At 43.5% G+C, this 22,175-nt stretch overlaps 1 protein-coding gene across 2 annotated transcripts in view; it reads left to right on the top strand.

Moving 5' to 3' along the window:
- The first annotated feature begins 716 nt into the window (after window positions 1-716).
- Oc90 (otoconin 90) overlaps window positions 717-22,175 on the top strand; it is a 34,347-nt gene continuing 12,888 nt past the window's right edge. Inside the window, exons 1-6 of one of the 2 annotated variants that reach the window (XM_021183995.1) lie at window positions 717-875; window positions 4,094-4,186; window positions 12,064-12,126; window positions 12,956-13,012; window positions 15,718-15,892; window positions 20,203-20,315. In XM_021183995.1, coding sequence (XP_021039654.1) covers window positions 4,141-4,186; window positions 12,064-12,126; window positions 12,956-13,012; window positions 15,718-15,892; window positions 20,203-20,315 — 454 coding nt within the window. In that variant the 5' untranslated portion in view covers window positions 717-875; window positions 4,094-4,140. The remainder of the gene's footprint in view (window positions 876-4,093; window positions 4,187-12,063; window positions 12,127-12,955; window positions 13,013-15,717; window positions 15,893-20,202; window positions 20,316-22,175) is intronic. The other variant, XM_021183996.1, reaches the window with a different exon arrangement.

Here is a 22,175-nt window from a genome sequence, read left to right as displayed (position 1 = left end):
ATTCATGGCCAGGCTGACTTGATCTGTGTCATATGTGATAGCACATGTGAGACGGGACAAATACCTCTGTAAACACTTGCTTCTCTGTTCTCTCCCCCTAAGATTACACAAACATCCTGCTGTGATAACTGTAGAGACAAGGACAAAGTCCTCATTACCACTGGTGGCATACTACTGGAAAGGAAAGCGGTTTACAAAGAGTTATGCAGAGAAGGGAAGATTCTGAAAAGCCCCTAAAGCGTTTTTAAGTGCATGGATGGCATCCAGGTAGCAGACATGAAAGCCAAGATGGAGCTCAGTGGGACTGGAAGTAGAACCTAGGGAGTTTAATTATAAGGCCCACATTTGACTGTACCCCACAACTTGGATAGAAAACTATAAAGGAATGAGAAAGCAAATCCCCATGTCTAAGCAGGGACTTCTAAAGAGTCACTGTCGCAATGACTAGGCAAGACAAAGCCTGCCTTTTTCCCAGCAAGGGAGCCTGTGACTTTCAACATCTTTCGGCCTCCAGAGTTATTCCCTTGTGATCCTCAGACATAATCAGAGAGCCTCTGAGACATTGAAGTGGGGTGGGGTATATGGAACAAGGCAGCCATTGTTCTTTAATTAGAGCTCGGGTCTCCTCAGAGGGCTCAAGATGGAACTGTTTAATATAGAACCTTCACCTGTGCCAAGACATGGCATTATGATACCTCCTCCCCTCCCATGCAGCCCACCTGCCAGAGTGCATGAAAAGCTCTTGGTATGAGTCTGGGAAGGTGCTCACATGACCAGGGGTCTTTGACTAAAATATAAAAGACACTGTCCCCATTTCCTCAAAGCCAAGCAACACTGGATCATTCAACAGCCTTCGAGTGGAGCTTCACTTCACGGTAGGTACCTCCTCCTTGTGATTGCATAACGAGATAGCAAGAAGAGGGTGAAGATGGAATGGGAAAGGAGAAGGAGGCAGGGTCAGATAGATGGAAGAAATAGATTGAGGAAGACAGATATGGGTGGGAGAAGGGAGAGAAGGAAAGAGGAAAGAAAAGAGAAATAGATGGCAGAAGTGAATGTGTGAAAGAGGGAATAAGTAGAAAAGAAAAGATGGGAAGGGAAGAAGGGTCAGATCTTTAGCACTGTGTGATTCCTGGATGGTACTTGGGGTGTTGCTGGACTCCAAAGGCACTCTGGGTCCTGGTAGAAGGAGATGCAGTGCCAAGTTGACAACACTTGTTAAACTGCACTAGGAACTCCTTTGCTCAACCTCCCTACCACACACACCACTTCAGCAAGGGTCCCATATATCTGTGGGTCAACAACTGTGTCTAGGGTGCCTCCAGTGGATCAGTGGACCTGAGGATAGAGTTCCTGCCTGGTAACTCATGGCAAGATTCTCCTGGATCAACTCCAGGAGTCTCAGACAAACTGTTACTCATAAAAATGAGCTCCATCCATCCAGCAACTGAGCCTGGCTGATCCAGGCCAATCATCATGGTCTGGTTCCAAGATAGAGTCAAGTAGCCACAGGATAAGTTGTCAGAAGGTGGCCTGGATTCTACTGGGGGATGGCCACAAAGGGCAGCCTCGGGGTATAAGATATAGGCTTCCTGACTAAATTGTAACAACAATTAGGAAGCTAATTGTTTAGGATCATGTGGCTGACCAGACAGGTGAGGGTAGAATCTACAGAGCAAAGACTTAGATTAGATTGGTTAATGGTTTGAAGCACAGACACTGGCATTCACATTGCTCCCCTTGTGCCTGTGCATCGTTTAAATGCAATTTGGCATATTGATATTTATATTGTTTTGTTTTGTTTTCATTTTTAAGTCTTAAGGTTTTGTTTCTGGACAGTGCATGGAGCACATTTGGTGGGCCACCTGACACAAATTGTGATCCAATTAATGTAAGGAACAAGATCCATAAATTTATAACCTAGTTAAAATTGTATATTAGGATATCTATAACATATACAATATATGTTATATGTATACACACACACACACATATATATATATACACATACACACACATATATATATACATGTAAATTTACCATCTTGTCCATTTTCGATGGACAGTAGTGTGAAGTAAATTTTTGTTTTTCTATCATCATTTTCACTGTCACTTTCAGAAATGAATATGTCCCTTTCCCAAACTGAAACTCTGTACAAAGCAACCTCCCCACCACTCTCCTCTCTTCTCTATGATAAGTTATTTCTTAAAATAGACTAGTCGTGGATCCATGCCTTATGTTTCAGTGACTTTTCTTATTTGCGCTCCCATAAATTCTAGGAGGTAGAAGTCAAGTAGCCCTCAGCCTAAGTAACCTGAGATCAAGGACAGTGGGGGGAATATACTCCTGAGACCTGGGTCAAAGGTGGCAGCTCTAACTGGTACCCCTACTTTATCTCCCAAAGAAGGGCTTCAGCACAAACAGGGGACAAGAAGAGCCTTTGGCTACAGTGTAGCCAGCTGCTGCAATTGCAATCCCCCTTTCATGAGCAGCTTCTGTACTTCAGTTATCACAGTTTGTGGGTGGAGATTAACTCACTTGGGCCCTGTAAGAGCTACCAGGCAGGTGCTACCACAGTAACAGTGCTGACCTGGGAGTCAGGCACAAGTGGGACCTTTGTGCCATAATTCAACAGCCTCCAAGCTTTGAAGGCTTCATCTTAAAACTTGCAATTTGACTAAGATGATGCCCATGCATGGCCCTTCCAAGTTAAGAAACAGTGACCACAAGACGTTATAAGTGCTAGATGGTGACTGCATTGCCCAAGGTATGGTAGCCTCAGCCTTATGAGTTTTGATTTTCAAAAGGGTCTTCATCCTCCTCCTACTGAGATGCCTTTGCCGCACACTAGTAGAGGTCCTTAGCACAGCCCTTTGGGAGACTTGTCTCATCATCCGTTCATTTCAATCTGGCTTTAGCCTGAACAGAAGGCAATCAAGGCTGGCTCTGCAAAGAGCCAGAAGAGCTTGTTGGACAGCAAGGACTCTTCTGTTTTAGGAAATGAATACAGTAGAGCATTGTGCTGAAGGAAAATCAGATAGCAGTCAGTGACTAGAGGGCGCTCAGTCCAAACAGATTCCTCAAGCATTCACTCCTTGCTCTTTCTTTCATATAACACCATCCATTTTGTAGCCACCAGAGGCCATGCTTGAGACAGGTTTGTAGAGAAGCCACTTTGAAGTCCACATGTCTTCTCACTCAGAGTAAACTGAGTTTATGGGCAGGGTGACCCCAGCATGACAACCCCTAACCTCTGGAATACCTCCTTTGCCTCTAGAGAAGCACATTATAAAAGTGTTCTGCAGAGGGCACACTTGAGAGTCTAGCCTAGTTGTTTGGGGGTTTCTATATGCCCTCTTGGCCAAGCTCCATTGTGCAATGCCCAACATCTACAGATCTATCCAGCAGCCTGGAACATGCTCTATTGCCATTCAAACGATGTCCTGAAATCATGATCTAAAGCACAAATCAACCAATCATTTTCCACTGTTTAGGGGATTATAACTAGGGAGAAAATTATCCTAAAATCCCTCTGATCCCCTGCGTGCTATTAACTATACAGTTGTTGGGCATTAGGGTGCCTATTGAAGTCAAATACTTGGTAATCTGAACACAAGAAACTATAATAAAGCGTGGCAGGGTTCCAGGACTTTTGTTCCTACCTTGTTTCTTTGTCCCCAGAACAGCCTCTGAGGATTATCCAGTGATATACTAGGACAGCAACCAAATAATCCAGATGCTCAAAAACCAAGGAAGAAAAGAAAGGTTGAGATGCTGTGTGAAGGGAGGGTGTAGGGGTGAGGCACACAATTTGTTGGCAGGCAGCACCACCATGTGGTCACCAGATTTATTCATATCTACGGTGGTGTTGATAGGGTTCAAACCCACCTCCCTCATGCTAGATCTGCTGTAAATGCTTATGAAATAAACGAGGGAAAGCACAGCACACTGCCATGTCTTTGGGGGAGAATATGGCTACCTTACCGTTTTACAGCTGGATAAGCTGAGTCGCCGTAGGGAATGCGAAGCTTCTGCTGATTCTCATGTGGGGTTTTTTAAAGCATCCTTGTCATGTTTTGCTGGCTCTCCCAGGAAGCTGCTCTAGCCTATGCCTACACCTTGTCCTCTGCACTGCCACAATGATTATGCTGCTCATGGTCGGTATGCTGATGGCCCCCTGTGTTGGTAAGTACTGCCTTTCCAGGTTAGCATTTGATAACTTCACAGGGATGCAGGGATGTTCTCTTGTCCTCCAGCTGACTTGCTCATTAGATCCTCTTCATTCCTCTGCCCAGTGAGTGAAGGGAACCAAACATCAGTATTAGGTTATAGAGTTAATGTTAATTATTTCAATCCCTGCTCAGAAAAATCCCAGCATAGAGGGGAAGTGGACACTCAGCCCCAACCTTTACCAAGACACTATTTGCAATTGATTTCTATTGGGAAAATCAATTTCTTCCAATGTTGTGTCAATAAGCATATCAACCACTTCAGACAGGACCCATGCCCAGGAGTAGCTAGCTAATGAAATGCAGGCTCCATGATTTTGTTGTTATTGTTATTGCTACTGTTGTTGGTTATATGTGTGTGTGTGTATGTGTTTGTGTGGTATGTGTATTGTATGTGTGTAGTGTGTGTTGCATGTGTTGTTGTATGTGTGTAGTATGTGTGTGATTTGTGTACTGTTTTGCATGTGTTGTATGTGTGTGTAGTGTGTGTGTAGTGTGTATGTGTATGTGCTTTGTTTTCATATTTTGATCTTACTGGGTTTATTTTTCCATGTTTATGTTTCCCTTTGCTTTTTGTTTTCTGTTCTGTTCTTTTATTCAGAGGGAGGGAGAGAAAATCAGAATGTGAAGTTGGGTTGGCAAAGATGTGAAGAAGAGCTGGGGTATGGAAAATAATATGATCAAAATATATTGTGTATAAAAATTAATTTAAATAGAAACCCTGTCCAGAACTTAAAAGTATTGGATAAGGTTCAGAATGGAGAAGAGTTGGGTCAAAACCCAAGTGTCTTATTGGTAAGCTCCTCCCTCCTTCTAGGCGTGCAGTTCCTTTCCCCTCTGCTTGTGAGCTACTACATAGCCCCATCTAATTTGCTAAGTCTTTGGGGCACATTGGCCTTTCTGACATGAAACAACATTCTTTTTGTCTCTGTGGGCATATGAACCACTAAGTCAAACATTTCTATTCCTTACACACCAGCCAATTGGAAGACCCTCAAACTCCTTGTTCATTTAAACACATAAACCCACTGCATTCCTTCCTCCAAGGTGGCTCCCATCACTCATGGATCAGGCCCCTTGTTCTTTGTTTTCTCATCCTAAGAGACACTCTCAGCCTAATCACTGCCTCTGAGACGCTCTTCAGGCATCTCTTCCAGCAGCAGGGACAGTGAGTGGCACCACATGTTATGCATGCATGTCATTTATATTGGCCAAGACCCAAGCAAGCAGATGAAACACATGAGGCTTACACCTGGCCCAGAAGCACATAAGTTCAGAATGGCAATGGCAATCTAATGTTTTAGAGAGGACTTCAGTTGCTCACCTGCAGATAAGCCTTCCCTCTGAAACAGAACTGGCCAACAGCTTGTTCTCTGACCTCCATCTATGTGTATTTTCCAGATTAAACAATCTTGTCAGGATTTGAATCCTCTCATACTCTTAAAAGCTTATTCTCTTTGGCAGCTACCGCTTTCTTCTTTCTAAAGAGTAAATTTCCTTTTGCTCAAAGCTGCCTTTTTTTTCATGTGTACCATTTATATTTTTCCTATAAAATTGTGACCAATAAATATTTCCTTCTGTTATTCTTGCTTTCTTTTTACCTCCTTTATTCCTTGACTGCTACATTTCAGTAATGAAGTGAAAATTGTTATCCTCTATTATGAGGAATCATTTGACAAATATTTTTGTTCTCTGGAGATTTTTTTACCCTCAAACACAAACACTTGGCTTTGAAAACATGACCGTCATGGACATTCTAGGTGCCATCACACCAATTTGTGTGTGGGTTTGAATGTGTTCTTTGCCTACTCCCAAAGTTTTGCTGAGTCTTACAACCACTGAGATGGGGTTGCCTCACCAATCAACTTGCTAGAACCTAGAGTACAAAGGACATTTCAGGAGTTCTGCCAATAGGATTGGAAGAAATATGTTAGTCTGTATCTCCTGTGAGATAGAGACTAAGGCCTTATCATGGGCACAAAAGTCTCTCATCAGAAGAAATATCCATAAGAAGTAGAGCAGCAAGCAGGAAGGTCCAGCTCTGCAGCAAGAGAGAATTGGGGCAGTTCATGCATTCTGGGGCTGCAGTTTGGTTTGAAGACGGTCTGGAAAGGCCATCTAGGAGAAGTCTACCTGAGCAGTCCTGAGTCCCCAGAAACCAGGTCTGCTGGTATACCTGTTGGCAATTTCTTGGGCTGGAGAGAGATATAGGGACTATGAAGTGTGGAGAGGATGACACCTGTCTGAAGATGCCATAGGGCCCTCAATAAGCTGAGCTTCCATTCTCCAAGAGATAACATCTGTATCTGCCCCTGAGGTCACTGAGGTAAAATTTCAAAATGCCTTAGTTGTCATGTTAGTTTTTCATTACTGTGGAAGAGTATTTGAGAAAAATCCTTCTTCAGGCATAGATTTAGGGGCTGGAGAGATGGTTCACTGGTTAAGAGCACTGATTGTTCTTGCAGAAGACCTGGGTTCAGTTCCCAATACTGACATGATGGCTGAAAACCGTATGTAACTCCAGTTCCAGAGGATTCTGTGTTCTTTCTGACCTTTGTGGGCTCTACAAATGTGTGGTATAGATAAAAGCAAATATTAACACGTATTTATACACATTAATACATAAGATAAAACTTTTTTTAAAGTTCTCTACTTTCTAAAGTTCTTGCCCCTTGCCAAAAACCACTAGCTGGGCAGTGGTGGTACATACCTTTAATCCTAGCACTCAGGAGGCAAAGGAAGACAGATCCTCTGAGTTCAAGGCCAGCCTGATCTACAGAGGGAGTTCCAGAACATCCAGGGCTACACAGAAAAACCCTGTCTTTAAAAACAGACAAAAAATATTTCTTGGGGGCTGGAGAGATGGCTCAGTGGTTAAGAGTAGTGACTGCTCTTCCAGAGGTCCTGAGTTCAATTCCCAGCAACCACATGATGGCTCACAGCCATCTGTAATGGAATCTGATGCCCTCTTCTGGTGTGTCTGAAGACAGCTACAGTATACTCATATAAATAATAAATAACTAAAACTACAAAAATATTTCTTTACATGAAGATTCTATAATTCTAGTAGGTAACCACTCATTGACCATTCAGCATGTAGTTCTATTGATATATATTCATTCCTTCATTCACCAACAAATATATTGAGGTCTGCATGTTCTCTTTCTCATATGCATAATGTCTATCATATATACATAAACACACATCAAAATATATATGGGGAGTAGAAAACTTTTTAAAAGATATATATATATATATATATATATATATATATATATATATATATATATTTAAGATATATAAATATCACTCCCTATACTAATGGCACTTCACAAGCTAGTTTTGTTGAGATTACAAGATGTATAATATTAAATTTGAACCAGTAATCTAAAATTAGAATTTTTTATACAAAGAATTCATATGGTCAGCAAAATTTCTATGTATGCATATGACATATGATAGTACTTGCTTTCAGTAGGTCCCGAGTATAATGTAGAAATAGTTGCCTAAGTAGATTATTTCAACATGGAGTGGGTACACAGTGAAGGAAGGTTGTCTGTGTAACCAGACAGGTTACCCAGACTGTGTCTGTAACACAGTCCAGGTTAGGAGTCAAGCAAGACTCTGTATACTTCAAGTTGAACCAGAAAATCAGACAAGGGAAGCAGGTTCTGAGAAGGGGCCCAAATCCAGACACGGCACAAGGCAAGGTACATAGCACATGACCTTCAATGCCTTGGCACTGTAGGGCATGATGGGCCATGGGCCAGATGGAGAAAAGCTTTGTGTGCCGGGTCAGTCAGTATTGCTTCATTGCTGAATTTCATATGTATTGTTTACAACATGGTATAGACTGCATCCTGGGGAAATTAGACAAAATGATCCAGGCAAACTCCAGCACTATCAATGTGCTTGACAGGGATGCTCCTGCTTCTACCTTGTATCTTCGACCATTGTCATCCTTCCTTCCCTACACATCTGCCCCACCTCTGGCTGCACTTCCTTTATGATCTAAATCAGTTTCTAGAACAGGTAATTTAGAATCCAGGATGGCTTTTTAAGTCCCTAGTGCAATGGCATGGATGCCAACATCCTCACTGTGTATACAGTGTGGGTATGTTGGAGGAGATTCATATACCTTACAATCTGCCTGGGCAAGGAGCAATTTCCTGCTCCCCGTGGAGGAAGGCAATACTGCTTGTGTGCACAGATAACACAGAAAAGACATCACCAAAGGCTGTCAGCATTAAGCAGCCTTTGCAGTAGTAAGCAGTAGGTTTAGCAATTGTGCCAGATGCTATTGTGCTGAAGAATTTGCTCAGGGTCTAGGGACAAGGACTTAAATGGAAAGCAAGCCCAGAGCATCTCTCTGGCCCCACAGGAGGAAGGTTTTGCAGGGCTCACCCCCAAAGCCCATCAATCTCAGACAGGAAGGAATCCATTCTCCCTGAAAGCCACTCAAATAGCCTAGAGGTCATGTGCTCCACTGGATCTCTCTGACTTACAGTCCATTCACAGCCTCTGTGACCTGCCCTGCATTTATTCAAGGCAAAGTATCTTTCTTTCACTCCCTAAACTGATGACATTTTACAAGCGTGTTTTCTGGATTACAAAACACGCTATTTTAAATTTCGACTGGCAGCCTAAAACCGCAATGTTTTCTTATGCAAAGAATTCAGGTTAGCAGCAAAACTTGAAAGATTCAAGTAATGGGTCTCATTCCTTAGAGCCTAAGGCAGCTGGGCTCTCACTGTGACACAGATGCCCCACCCCCTACATCTCCACAGTTCCTACTGTTCCTTTACTGGTAATCAGCCTCAAACTCCTACCTGTCAGTTACTTCTCTGGCTATCCCTGGGGAGACATATTTGAAGCCTCGGGCAGTAGCAAGGATCTTCATCTTCACCCATCATTCAGGACAAGTACAGCCACATCAGACAGACTGGGTTCTGGGCCTCCTATCACATGTCCCTCCGAGTCATCCTCCACAGTCTTCCCTCATCCACATGAAAACATGAGTTGTCTCTTACTGTGTCCAGTGGACACCAGGGCACAGGACAGTAGCCATAAGAAGGCTCCTGTCCTCGAGAGATTCACAGCAGCATAGAGAATCAACATGGAAAGACTTTGGCAGCTAGAGGTGATGGCTGGGAGGTGAGAACAGAAAATACACAAAGAATTCAGAAACCAGGGGAGAGTGAGGAAATCTTCAGTGCTCTTTGATTGTGCCTCATGTGATGAGCAGGCTAGGCCAAACTGAGTCAAGGTCAAGGCTTTTCAACAGTGACCACACACGGCGTAAAGATTCAGAGCATGTCAGAAGAATGGAGAGAGGCTCTGCAGTTGGAGTATAGTAGCCCAGAGGAGCAGAGTTCTACTGGACCATCCTGCTGTGCTCCCTCTAATGCAGCATGGAGTTTTATAGCTGAACTTATTCACTTTTGTCTCTTTCTTATCTGAAAAACTCTCTGCTGTCCCAGGTCATCTTCAGAGAGCCCCTACTGACCAAGTGGTGATTACCTGATAGCAGCAAGCCAGGCTTGCTCCCTGCCTTTCTCTTGTTATCAGTAGGTGTCATCAAAGGAATGGGTGGAAAATCGAGGGCACTGACCTTTGATCTGTGAAGGTTCATGGAAAGGTTTAGCTCCTGTTCTATCCTTAAAAGTGAAAAACAGGCAGGACAGAGGGGCTAAAATGTGTACAGAAGCCACAGGCACAACTGGCTCAAGCAATTGCTACTTGTCCTCTCAGCTCAGCTTTAAGTCTTTGTGTAAGAAGACATTGAGAGCAGCAGCTCTCAAATCTTAGTCAAGTGAGTATCAGGAGAAGGCCAGCTAGACATGTTGGCTTACACCTGCAATCACAGGTATGCAGAAGGTTGAACCAAAAACATTGTAAAGACAGTGCATTCTAGGCAACCTTGTAATAATGGAGTAGGGGGGTGGCAAGACCTAGCTATGTGTGGCCCTGAGATTGATCCCAGCAGAGATATAATGGGAGGGGGCAGAAATAGATAATGACAAACCTCTTTATCCCTCTCCCTCTTCCTTCTTCCTCTTCCCCTCCCTCTCCCCCTCTTTTCTCCTGCCCCACTCTCTCCCCTCTCTCTCTCAGTAGTACTTTTAAACACACACAAACACACACACACACACACACACAGAGAGAGAGAGAATACTACTAGCTAGGTACAACTATATCACCCATTGGGTTCCTGCCCAAACATCTTATATGCACAAGACAATTCTTTCCCTACCACCACCCCCCCAATCCCCAGTGCCAATTACATAAAGCTGCGAAGCCTTTTGTGAGCCAAACAGAGCCCAAACCAGAAACAAGCAGCAGACCAACTAGGGCATCTTCATGAACAGACTGAATTTCTCATGCATCGTTGAGGGCTGATTCTTGCGGCTTTCAGATGAACAAGGTTTCCAAACAGTGACAAAGTCTCAGGCCTGAGTTTGTCAACTTGATGAAGAAAGACAACGATGATGTGATAGGGGCTAAAGATAGGGCTCCACAGTTAAAAGTATACACAATCATCAAAGAATAATAAATATTACTGAAATTGGGAGACAGAGCATAGGGAGACTGTTCTTTAAGAGGGCCTGATTTCAGTTCTCTGTTCTCAATACATCTGTTGGCTCACAACTGTCTGTAACTGCAGCTCCAAGGTGTCTGATATCTCTGGGCTCTGTGAGTACCTGAACTACCCTACACAAGTGCCACAACACACACACACACACACACACACACACACACACACACACACACACACACATTTTTTAACTATGATGATAGTGTCAGGCAACCCATGTGCCTTTGATCCATCAGGGGATGGATCTATGGCCAATCTCATTCCATTGGCTGGCCCAGGTACATCCATATTTCTGCCATGGTGGGATAGTGCCTTAGTTAGGGTTCTACTGCTGTGAAAAACACCATGACCAAGGCAACATCATAGGAACAATATTTAATTGGGGTGGCTTACAGGTCAAAGGTTCAGTTCATTATCATCAGGGCAGGAGCATAGCAGCATCCAGGCAGGCATGGTGCAGGCAGAACTGAGAGTTCTACGTTTTCATCTGAAGGCTGCTAGTGGAAGATTAACCTCCAGGCACCTAGGATGAAGGTTTTAAAGCTCACGCCCACAATGACACACCTACTCCAACAAGGTTACACCTCCAAATAGCGCCGCTGTTCCTTGGACCAAGCTTATACAAACCTTGACAGGTGGATAAGATGAAGCCTACCCCATTCTGTCATATACCTCTAGGCAGCATAGTTCAAGGCAGGCTTTTAGGAGATTGTCTTCAAAATCAACTGAAGAATATGTGAAACCTGAGCTAATCCTACATCATATTGGTTGCATCAAAATGCGTATTGACCCTGTATCAAAGAGATGTGGATCCTAATAGTCGGAGGGTAGCCTTGCCCATAAATATGAATTCCTTGGGAACTGGAATCTTATCTATGCCTTCACTTCTTTCTGCTGGTTCTTTATCTCTAGAAGCCTCCAGACAACAGTCAGTTTAAATAACACTCTAGCTTCTCAGGGGAGAACAGCTAAGCAGTTACCACGTCTCTCCCTCAGGTTAGAATGCAACCATTAAGGTCATCCACTAGGAAACACCAGGGATCTTCATGTCACCTCTTTATTTCCTCAGATCCACCTAGACTAAACACAGCATATGTATTATAAAAATCCATGTGGTATTGAATTGGGGGCAGGAGGTATCTTCATTGTCTTGTTTGTCACCTCTCTGCCTCAGCCCAGCAAGGGGCAGTACAATGTTTGTGCTAACTTTGCTTTCTCTTTGTCTGACTTACTTACAGGGGGCCATGCTCTGGACACACCAAATCCCCAGGAATTGCCTCCAGGACTATCAAAAAATATAAGTAAGAATCCTTTGACCTTTGCCCAGAAGCTAAATAAAAAGTTGTCTAGGATACTGGCAGAGACAACGACCCTTCTTGAATATACCCTGGGATCCTAATTGCTTTAGCATCTGCAAGTAGGCACTTAGATGGTTCTCAAAAGTATCTCTCTAGCCTTCCTCCTGGTGTCTCATGCTTTAGTGTTCTCTCAACTGAGCCCGATTTCAATGGAAATACTAAACCAGGAAAGACAGTAAATGTAGTGATATTGACGGTTACTGTGGGGATTGAATCTTAGCTTGAAAATGTTTGTATGTAACAAATAGGGGGAAAGGTGGCTTTGAATTTGAAGGAGAACAAGGAAGAGCATATGTGACTATTTGGAGGAAGGAGAGGGAAGAGAAAATTTTGGTAATTATATTATAATCTCAAAAAAGGAAAAAAACATAAATGCACTCTAGGCTTCCTGATAAGAAAGAAACGGGTGAGATATTGCAGAGTCCTGGGATCCTGTCACTCTCATAACTGTACACTTCCCTGATAGATATCCTAAATATTATGTCCATAGGCACCATGCCTTGGCTCTATGCATTTATCCTCTGGAGTACTTCTCAGTTGAAACATTCCATACCACCCAGAAGTCATGGGTTTTCTTTATAATAAGTGGGCAAAGTTGCCTAGGAATATTGCTCCAATCACATCTGTATTGGTTTCCATGATAACCCATGCTACAAAAAAGTTAGCTTAAGGTTAAATTTGTTCTTAGGAAAAGAGAAAAGGTTTAACATCTCTGAGTAGAAAGAGAAATAGAGGCCAAACCAAGACTCAGGTTTGTCTTCCTTCTACTTAGATATCACTTTCTTCAACGGAGTGTTTAAAAACGTGGAAAGTGTGGCTGAAATTTTTGGTAAGTGAAATCTGAAATTGCTTTAATCCATTGAGGGTCAGGACTAAAGAGGTATTGGAAGCTAGAGGAAATCACTGGGGTCTTGCTCTCTGTCTTTGATCTCCTTGGCCTCCTCAGCCAACTGCCAACATGTAGCAAGCATCTAAGAGGTCAGGAATGTTATGGGAGGCACATCAGAGAGTCATGTGCCTTCATTTTCCTTGGTTCCTTGTTCTGGAAAGAGAATGGTATCCCTGCTGCACAAGTGTGGATGCTGAGCCCATGGGAATTATGTGGATTCCTCAAGACTGCAAATCAAGAAGGGGGACATTCTTCTTCTTTTTTTTTTTTTGGATATTTTATGTATTTACACTTCAAATATTATCCCCTTTCCTGGTTTCTCCTCCAAAACCCCCTCTCCCATCTCCCTTCCCCCTGCTTCTATGAGGATGCTCTCCCTCCCACCCACCCAAGGGGGACATTCTTCATGCCTAGACCTTAATCCTCTATACTAATATGCTTTGGATTCCTCTTCCAACTAGCAAGTACATGTGAATCTTAAAGATTCCAAAGATCGTCACCCACTTCATGTGTGTCTCATTTCAATTATACAACTATTGGTATACCATGAGGGTCGCTCACCATCAGAAATGGACGATGCCTATCAAATAATGCTATACTGCAATTGGCCCAGTCAGGGCCACTGGAACCTGCTGTTTGGTTAGAAGAGGCTGGGAATGGAGCCACTCATTGTGGATGCCATGGAGGTCTCTGAATGAAAATGCACATCTGTGTAAGCACACAAACGTTAGAAAGGTTTTCCAACAGCACTGAGTCATTTTTCACTTAGTGGTAGACATCATGGAAACAAACAAAGCAAGAGAAGGGAAGAGGAGCCTGAATAAGGTAGAAAGAAACCATAACAGGCTAGTGGGGCTGCTGCTCACAGGCCACACCTCTATCCCATCAGTTTCTTCTGTCATCTTGTGTACTCTGAGTGGCAGTGTGGGGTCACCTCCTTCAGCATAGAATGGTCCTCTCACCAGAAAAGCAGAGGATGGGAATATGACGCTTGAGGTTTAGAATTGAAATAAGCAGTGTTTTTCTTGCTAGTTTCTGCGCTGTGTACTTGAAGGGAGAGTGTCAGCTATTGCCTTGAGCAAGTTTCTGACCATTGGCGACATTACCTCTGATGCGAAAGTGACAGAACACTGCCCTACCTGGCAGGATTTCTGTGAAGTTTATCACACTGAAGGCAAAAGCTTTGTAATATACCACATGTGTGAACGATTGTGGAACTATTGGAAATCACTGGTACAGACTAGGTGCTCAAATACTGTGTGTTTGCATGCCCTCCCTATCTGCTTTCTACACTAGCTTATAATTGTATAGTTTCATCACTAAGCCACTAGAGATTCACTCAGCAAACTAATCATTCCATAGATCATAACAGCATTTCTTTTTTCTTTTTAATTTATTCTCCTTTCATATATTACGTACAAATCATAGTTTTCCCTCCTTCATCTCCTCCAAGTTCCTGCCCCCACATCACCTCTCATCTAAATTCACTCTTAAGTTTCCCTTCCAAAAAGTACAGGCTTCCCATGGATATCAACCAATCATGACATACCAGATTGCAGTAAGACTAGGCACCTCCCCTCATACTAAGGTTGGACTAGGTAACCCAGTAAGAGGAAAGGGGTCCAAAAAGCAAGGAAGAGTTGGAGACAGACCCCACTCCCACTGTTAGGAGTCCCACAAGAACACAAGCTACACAACCATAACATATGTACAGAGAACCGAGGTCAGAACCATGCAGACTCCACAATTGTTGCTTCAGTCTCTATGACCCTGTCTGAGCCCTGGTTAATTGACTATGTAGGCTGTGTCCTTGTGGTGTCCTTAGGCTCACACAACAGTCTGAGTGTAGCAAGATGGATATATATATATATATATATATATATATATATATATATATATTGCATATGGTATGCACATACGTGTGCATATTCGCAAGTGGTGGAGTGCATATGAGAGTTTACAGTATATGTGTGCATATGTCTACGGAGGCCCAGTTTTGATGTCTTAAATATTAATGTTTTTCCTCAAGTGCTCCCTATCTTGTTCTTTGACTCAGGGTAACTCTGTTAAATCCAGAGCTCACCAATAGGCGCAGTCTGGCTAGTCAGCTTGCTCTAGGGATCTACTGGCTCTGCTTTCTGAGGCTGGAATTACAGGGATTGGCCATACCCACTTGACATTATATGGATTCTGAGAATGCAAGCAGTTTAGAAGCTGGGCCATCACCCCATGCCCCAATGGTACCTTCTTACATGTTTCTACTTCTGTATTAGGAAGCAAATATTTTCTAGAAGTCTTTGACAAACTCCCTCAAGTCTTTTTCTGCCCAGATATGGGGGATGTGCTCAGTCAGAGCCTAGTCACTATCATGGAGGTATAGTCATGGTATAGTCACCAGCTAAGAATAATAGTGAAATTTTGCAAATTGGCTTACCTTCCTGATAACTTTTTAGTTTTGTTAGTAAGGAAGACATCAGGTAGGTATACTATGGCTGGAGCTACATAGCTGCTTTTGACTGACTACACTACATGTAATAACTACATTCAAGATGTCACATCAGCCAGGGTTGCAGGAAGTCCAAGGAAGGAACTCCTCATGCACTTGGGTTCCCTGTGCCCACCATACTTGTTCTCCCCACCCACAGACTGCCTAGGTTCCCACTTCACCTGGCTGCAGGCTGTCTTCACCAACTTCCCACTGCTCCTCCAGTTTGTAAACAGTATGAGGTGTGTAACTGGCCTCTGCCCCCGGGACTTTGAAGACTATGGTTGTGCCTGTAGGTTTGAGATGGAAGGGATGCCTGTGGACGAGTCTGATAGGTGAGTATGAACCACAGGTGAGCTCACTGCAGCCGGATGACACCTTGGATGGAACAAATATAGACAGAGACCCAGAGGAGAGACTCAGGAGAGATCTAATTCTGTTACCTACTGGAGGGTAACTGGTACTCATCTCTTCACAGTACAGTATAACTAATGATGTTGTTGTAGGTGGGTACACAAGAGCATCTGTCATGAAAACACTATATTGCAGGGTTGTTCTAAAATGGGGTTCCCTACATTAATAGCATAAGATCCTTGTTATAACAGTTCAATGTATCAATACAAAATACATTGAGGGGGGACCTGGAAGCCTTATCCAGTGCATTTCTGCCAACTAGAGAAAAAGCAGCTATGGGGGTTGCTATCCAACCTTCAATAAACATAAACAATAACAACCCATGTGTGCTGTGCTAAAGATAATCAAATCACTACTCCTGCCTTAGTATAGAATGCAAAAAAATGTGCACAGCCACTAAAGATGTGCTTCATCCCTATGGACAAGGAAGCTGCACCCTTGAACAAAGTAGCAAGATGGGCAATGACAACTGAAACCTAAAAACATTAAGCAAGTTTTAACAGGGGTGTGGTCAATAAGTATGGAAGTAGGAGGGCCAACTGAGCTATTGACTGACTTGGGAAATCTGTTGCTATGTGTTCAAATTCAAGCACTGTTACCCATGACTCAGCACTTCTCCTTCTCTGCTCCTTACTCAGTCACTTAACTTGTTTATATTCTATTTTCTTTCCCTTTAAAAGTGAAGGTAATTGTAGTGCTTACTTCGGAGTCACTATTTTGGTTTACATGATTAAATACTAACTGAACGAGGCATTGTGACTGTGCCTAGTTATGAGGTGGTGAAGAGTAACAGTAACCATGGAAACAAGACTGGGCTTGTAGAAGCAGTCACAGTAGGGATGGTAGTAGCAATGACTGTAGTGAGGTAGCTATAGTTGTATCAATGCCAACAATAATGAGACTGAAGTAGTAGTAGTAATAGCAGCAGCCATAGCAGGGGAAGACCAGGGCTAGTATATTAGTAAGAGTGGCTGTAACCATGGTAACAGCATCAGAACTAGAAAATTGAACCTGATCTGAAGTCTATTTCATAATTAATGTCCTATCTCTCTGGCATTATCTTGTGCCCAAAATGAAATGCCACAGGGCATGCACTTTTTTTTTTTATCCATGTGGGCTCAGAGAAGGCAGGACAGAAACTCTATGGAGCCCCATGATGGACAGCTCATACTCGCCCTGGCATTTTTTGAAAGACGTCCTTTTCCAGTTGCCTTGGTTCTCTGTTCTTCACATTGTGGAGCTTCTTTTGCTTGTATCTACTCCATAGGCAAGTGCAAGCACACAGTCTGTCTCTGGAGTCCACTCATTGTCCTCTAAGGAGGGAACACACTATGGTCTTTCTTTTTACTACCGGTCCTAGTGACCCACTGACTGAGGAAGTGACCAACTTTTAACTCTTTTTCATAGCTTAAAAATGAATGCATTGAAAAGGATATGTTCTTGCTTGACATAGCATAATAGCTTTGCAGTTAAACAATGAACCATCTCTACTTTCCTTTCAAACCTTCAGGAGAAGATACAAGTTGCATTTGGAACAAAGGGCTAGTTTTCCATTTTAGGGACCAGGGTCAGGTAGTTGACACTGGGATGCTAAAGGATTGGTTCTGCAGGGCATGTGAAGCCAGGTCCAATTCTAAGAACATAATTTTCTGTTAAGTCCTCATTCCTGCTTCCTTTAATGCTTTGAACACCCAATAAACCAAGAAGTCAAATAAATAAAGGAGTCATTCATCACTGTCTCCTACCCAGAAAGAATGATCAAAGGTCCTATGTCCTCAAGGTGGAATGGTGGGCTGAATCTAATTTCAGTGACTTTGTCCATTTTGGTCAATAGGGTGGGTGTTTCCAAACACCCTAGAAAACAGATTGTTTCTGTCTTGAACTTACACACCTTGATTCCCTGCTGCTGTTTATTGTAATAGATGTTTTCTTAAATCTAAGAAATCCTCCATAGGCAGGATAAGAACAAAATGTACTGAAGGTCACCATCCTTCCGCATGTTTTCTTTGTTGCAGTGTTCTCCACTGACTGCTTCCCTGAACCTGGTAGCAGTGCCACCTTGCTGGGTAGTCTTGGCCAGGTTATAGAGCCGTGCTTCTCAGAGTCTGCATATATAAATATTCACAGTTGTGGTCACACCTGCTGAGCAGCACTCAGGGGAGGTTGAGAAGTGCTGTATTTATCCAGTGCTCAGAGAAGGAAGAACATGGCTAGAGCTCAGCAAATGTTAGCTGCTGTAACAAAAGCAGTGATGAGCATCTTCCTCATTCCCTCTGAGAAACAGACAGTGATAATCAGCAGCATCTTTGCCAGCCCAATTCCACATCCTGTTCCCATTGTGGCTTCCTTGGCAACATATCCATTCCTCCCCTGCTTGGGCCCTGGTCTCTAGACTTGCAATACACAGCAGGGTCACTAGAAGAACATTACTTGTAAATGCTTGGAGCAGTTGCTGGAATACTCAAAGGTGTTAGCTATTACCATGAGACTCATGTAAGGTTAGTTTTTTTAAAAATAGATAAGTAACGTGCCCAAGGCAAATCCCTGGTGTTTGTTGGAGCTTGTCCAGCTGCAGAACCCCAGTCATCAGCTCCTTGTACCACAAACTTGAACATCAAGGCTGCTTGTACAACTGAGGTCTCATTTTTCCTCTTCCTGTGTCCCAGGACCTCAGAGAAAGGTAGCCACCCATAATTCTGCCCATACTAAGAGAGGCAGTAGCTCCTAGCCTGGAGTCTGTAAGTCAGTCTGTAAGAGAATGGCTGTCTCCTTCCCTGGTATTCAGACACTTTTGTCTTCTCAATGCCTTAGAACCTCCCATTCTCTCCTGAAGTCTGAGGTCTCCCCTATTTGCAACCAAAGACCACAGACTTCCTTAGTTCATGCTTTTCTCTAGCTCGGATTCATTTCTGTGTTTGACCCTCAACAACACCCTGCAAGCTATGTCAAGCATTAACTGTAATACATGTCTATACTTTCCTCAGGACTGATGTATACTAGATATTCTGTCCCATCTCACTGTGTAACCTCATAGCAGTCCCTTGGGTCCCTGGGTCCTGAAGGTCCTGTTTGCACACGCAGAAAGGAACTGCATGTTTGCATTAAAATGTTACCTTTAATGTTCCTTTTAATATCACCATCACACATAATCCAAGCTGCTGTTTACAGATGCTACTCTTTCTCACTGATAGATTCCTAACTGACCCACAGAGCATAAGCTCCTTCCCCATTCGTCACTTGCTTATCATTGAGTAGCATCTCAAACGTCTCTCATAGAGCTCGAATGCATGGACATGGTAGGAGAGAGACAATTTTGCAATATGGAAACCACCTGTGCTGCAAGAGGACTTGTGCATCTCACACAGGAATCCACATAAAGCAAGCTGAAATGTTCTCTGGCTCAGTGACTACTGCCACTTTCTGTTTTCTGCATAGTTGCTGGGGTCTCTCTCACCTTGACCCTGATTAAAGGCTAATCCACCCCTTCTTTCTCATCCTCATGGCCCTCTTTTCTTTTTCTCTTCATCTTATACCTCTTTTCGTGCCTATCCTTCTCTGCCTTCTTGAGGCAGAGTTTCCTATATAGCCCAGGCATATCTTGAACTTGTAACCGTTCTGCCTCTCCAGTGCATGAATGATTGATAGATAGCTAACTTTCAGTGTTGGTTTCTTTGTTTAGGGATGTGAAATTACCCTTCAAAATAGCCTTGGCTTTGTCACCACTGGTTATTTTAAGCAAGTCATAGAGGTGCCCCTGAAATCTCTAGCAAAGGTGGATTTTTTTTAGAGATGTCAGCTCCCATGTGAGGCCAGGAAGAGTGACAGAGGCAGATGGGGAGGGGCAACTTCCGTTATTTATACTGACTCGGGTGAATGCAGAATGTGGTGACAATAGCAAAAGTAGCATCCAAAGCAAGTGCTCAGACATGGCCTGGTATACCAGCCCATCTTCTTCCCTGGACCGTTTTTACACTATGTCCTCCAGCTGAGATCTAGGCCATGTGGCTCACCACATACAACTGCACATTGATTGGGCAGAGGTGATGCACACTTTCATCTGAAGCATGTAGGACAGCAGGTGGCACATGTGCATTGTGTGTGCATGTGCACACTGACTGAGCATTGAAACAGATCAGTGCCAGATACCATCCAGACATCAGCATGATCTCAGCGTGCCTGCCTGTCTGGATCCTAACCATGGTCTCTCTTGATCCTGCCCAACCTGTCTCAGCTGCTGCTTCCAGCATCGCAGGTGCTATGAGGAAGCTGTTGAGATGGACTGTCTCCAGGACCCTGCCAAGCTCAGTGCAGATGTGGATTGCACCAACAAACAGATCACATGTGGTGAGCATTTTCAGGCCTCCCAGAGAAGGGGCACGAAATGACCAATGTGGTCCACGTGGGATCCATCTGCTCTGACACCACCATCATCAATGCCATTGCTGAAACATAATTGATTGATGCATTTGTGGTTCACACGTAGTTAATGTGCAATGAATGCTTTTTTTTTAATGACTGAAACAGTTGATTGGAATACCATCTGAGTTATAATTTATTTATACTTGTGGTAACTGTAGTGAGTGGCAAATTGTTTGCTATTTATTCACCATGCAACAGTAGAATACTTCCTTAACGTAACTACAGAACAGAAAGGAGAAAAATCACCTTCAAAGACATGTTATGGAAATTACATTAAGCCAGCTTGAGAAATGATTGAAGCAGTGGGTGGTGCATTGTCGTGAGTGGAGGTAGATATAGAGATGAGGGGTCAGGCTGGTGGTGGCTGCTGTTTCTATGAAGCAGGTGCAAATCATATGTTCCTGTGACTTATCATGTGACTCTAGGAATATTATTTCACATGTCTAGGCAGTCCTGGATGAAGTCATAGGCAAAGGCATGGAGTAGTAAGAGAGTCTTGCAGGTCAAAGTGTTAGATTTAGCCAGTCTCCTGTGTGCCCGCTGTAGAGCCTGGCCTTCATGCACAGCAACTCTGATCTTCCCTCCCAGCAATGTGTTAAATGAAAATCACTGTTGTTAGTTTTCAGACAAGAGAAGGAAAGTTCTGAGAGATGAAACAACCTGACTAAAGTCACAGAGATGCTCACCTGTAGAGCCAGACTTTGAACCAAGGCCCCAGTGACTCCCAGGACCAGGTGCTCAGCCTGGTGGAGGCTGGGCACTAACAATAGATAGAGGGAGGCACTGAGGAAGGAGGGGGCAGAGAAGCCAGTGGAAATAGAAAAGGACATCCATTCATGCACTCTGCACACAGATACTGAGACTGCCGCAACCATGCAGGGTGGGTGTGGTCCTGACCTCCTGGACTTCTCTCTGCATCGTCCGTGCATTAGTTACCTTTGTCAAGCCTTTGAGAGTGTGTCTGATAGGAGTGACTTCGAAAGCTTTAAGATGGCTTTGGGGTCAGAGTACATAGTTCACGGTGATGAAGAAGGCATAGTAGCAGACTTAGTTAGATGCTATGGTATCAGGAGAACAAAGCAGTTGGTGATGTGGCATCAGTCTGAAAGCAGATCCTTCAGGCTAGAAGCAGGGCCAGGCTGTTATCTTATTGTATGGATTTTTTAAATGGGGAGATAAATAAACATCTGTATACCCCTGGCAGGGTACTAACAACAGACCCAGGAATAATTCCACCGAAGTCTAGTTGGTGAGCCAGTGAGTTTAGTCGGGATCTACAGGGTCATGGGCAAGTTACCAGGCTTCCACTGAAGATCTGTCTTTCACCCAGCAACTTTAACCTGGTTCTGTATTGTGGCAGACAGAGACAGGGTCTCTTGAAACTTCTGGCCTCCTAGAGAATTTCCTGAGTGCTCTCCTGTACCACCTTATAAGCCCACAGTTCATGAACCCTCCCTCCTCTCTCTGGGGCTAATTTGGTAGGTCTAATCTTGTAAATGTCTTGTGTGGATTATCACAGTTGCTCTAATTTTAGGATGGAAACATCCATACCACACCTGGAGGATAGTGGTCCATAACTGACATCCAGTGACCTTCCAACTAGTGATCCACTTCCTCTAGTAAGGCTACACATTCTAAATATACCAAACACACTCTCCCAAAACCATGTAATCAGCTGGGGACCAAGCAATAATACAGATGAGTTTCTGGGTGTCATTTAACATTCAAAGCATGGCAGTCAGACCCTGCAAATGTGTTAGATAGTGTCAGGAGTTATGTAGGTCA

The sequence above is a fragment of the Mus caroli genome, chromosome 15, assembly GCF_900094665.2.
Source record: "Mus caroli chromosome 15, CAROLI_EIJ_v1.1, whole genome shotgun sequence".
Classification (NCBI taxonomy): Eukaryota; Metazoa; Chordata; class Mammalia; order Rodentia; family Muridae; genus Mus; species Mus caroli.
Note: the sequence above shows the minus strand (reverse complement) of the source record. Positions and strands in the feature narration are given on the sequence as shown.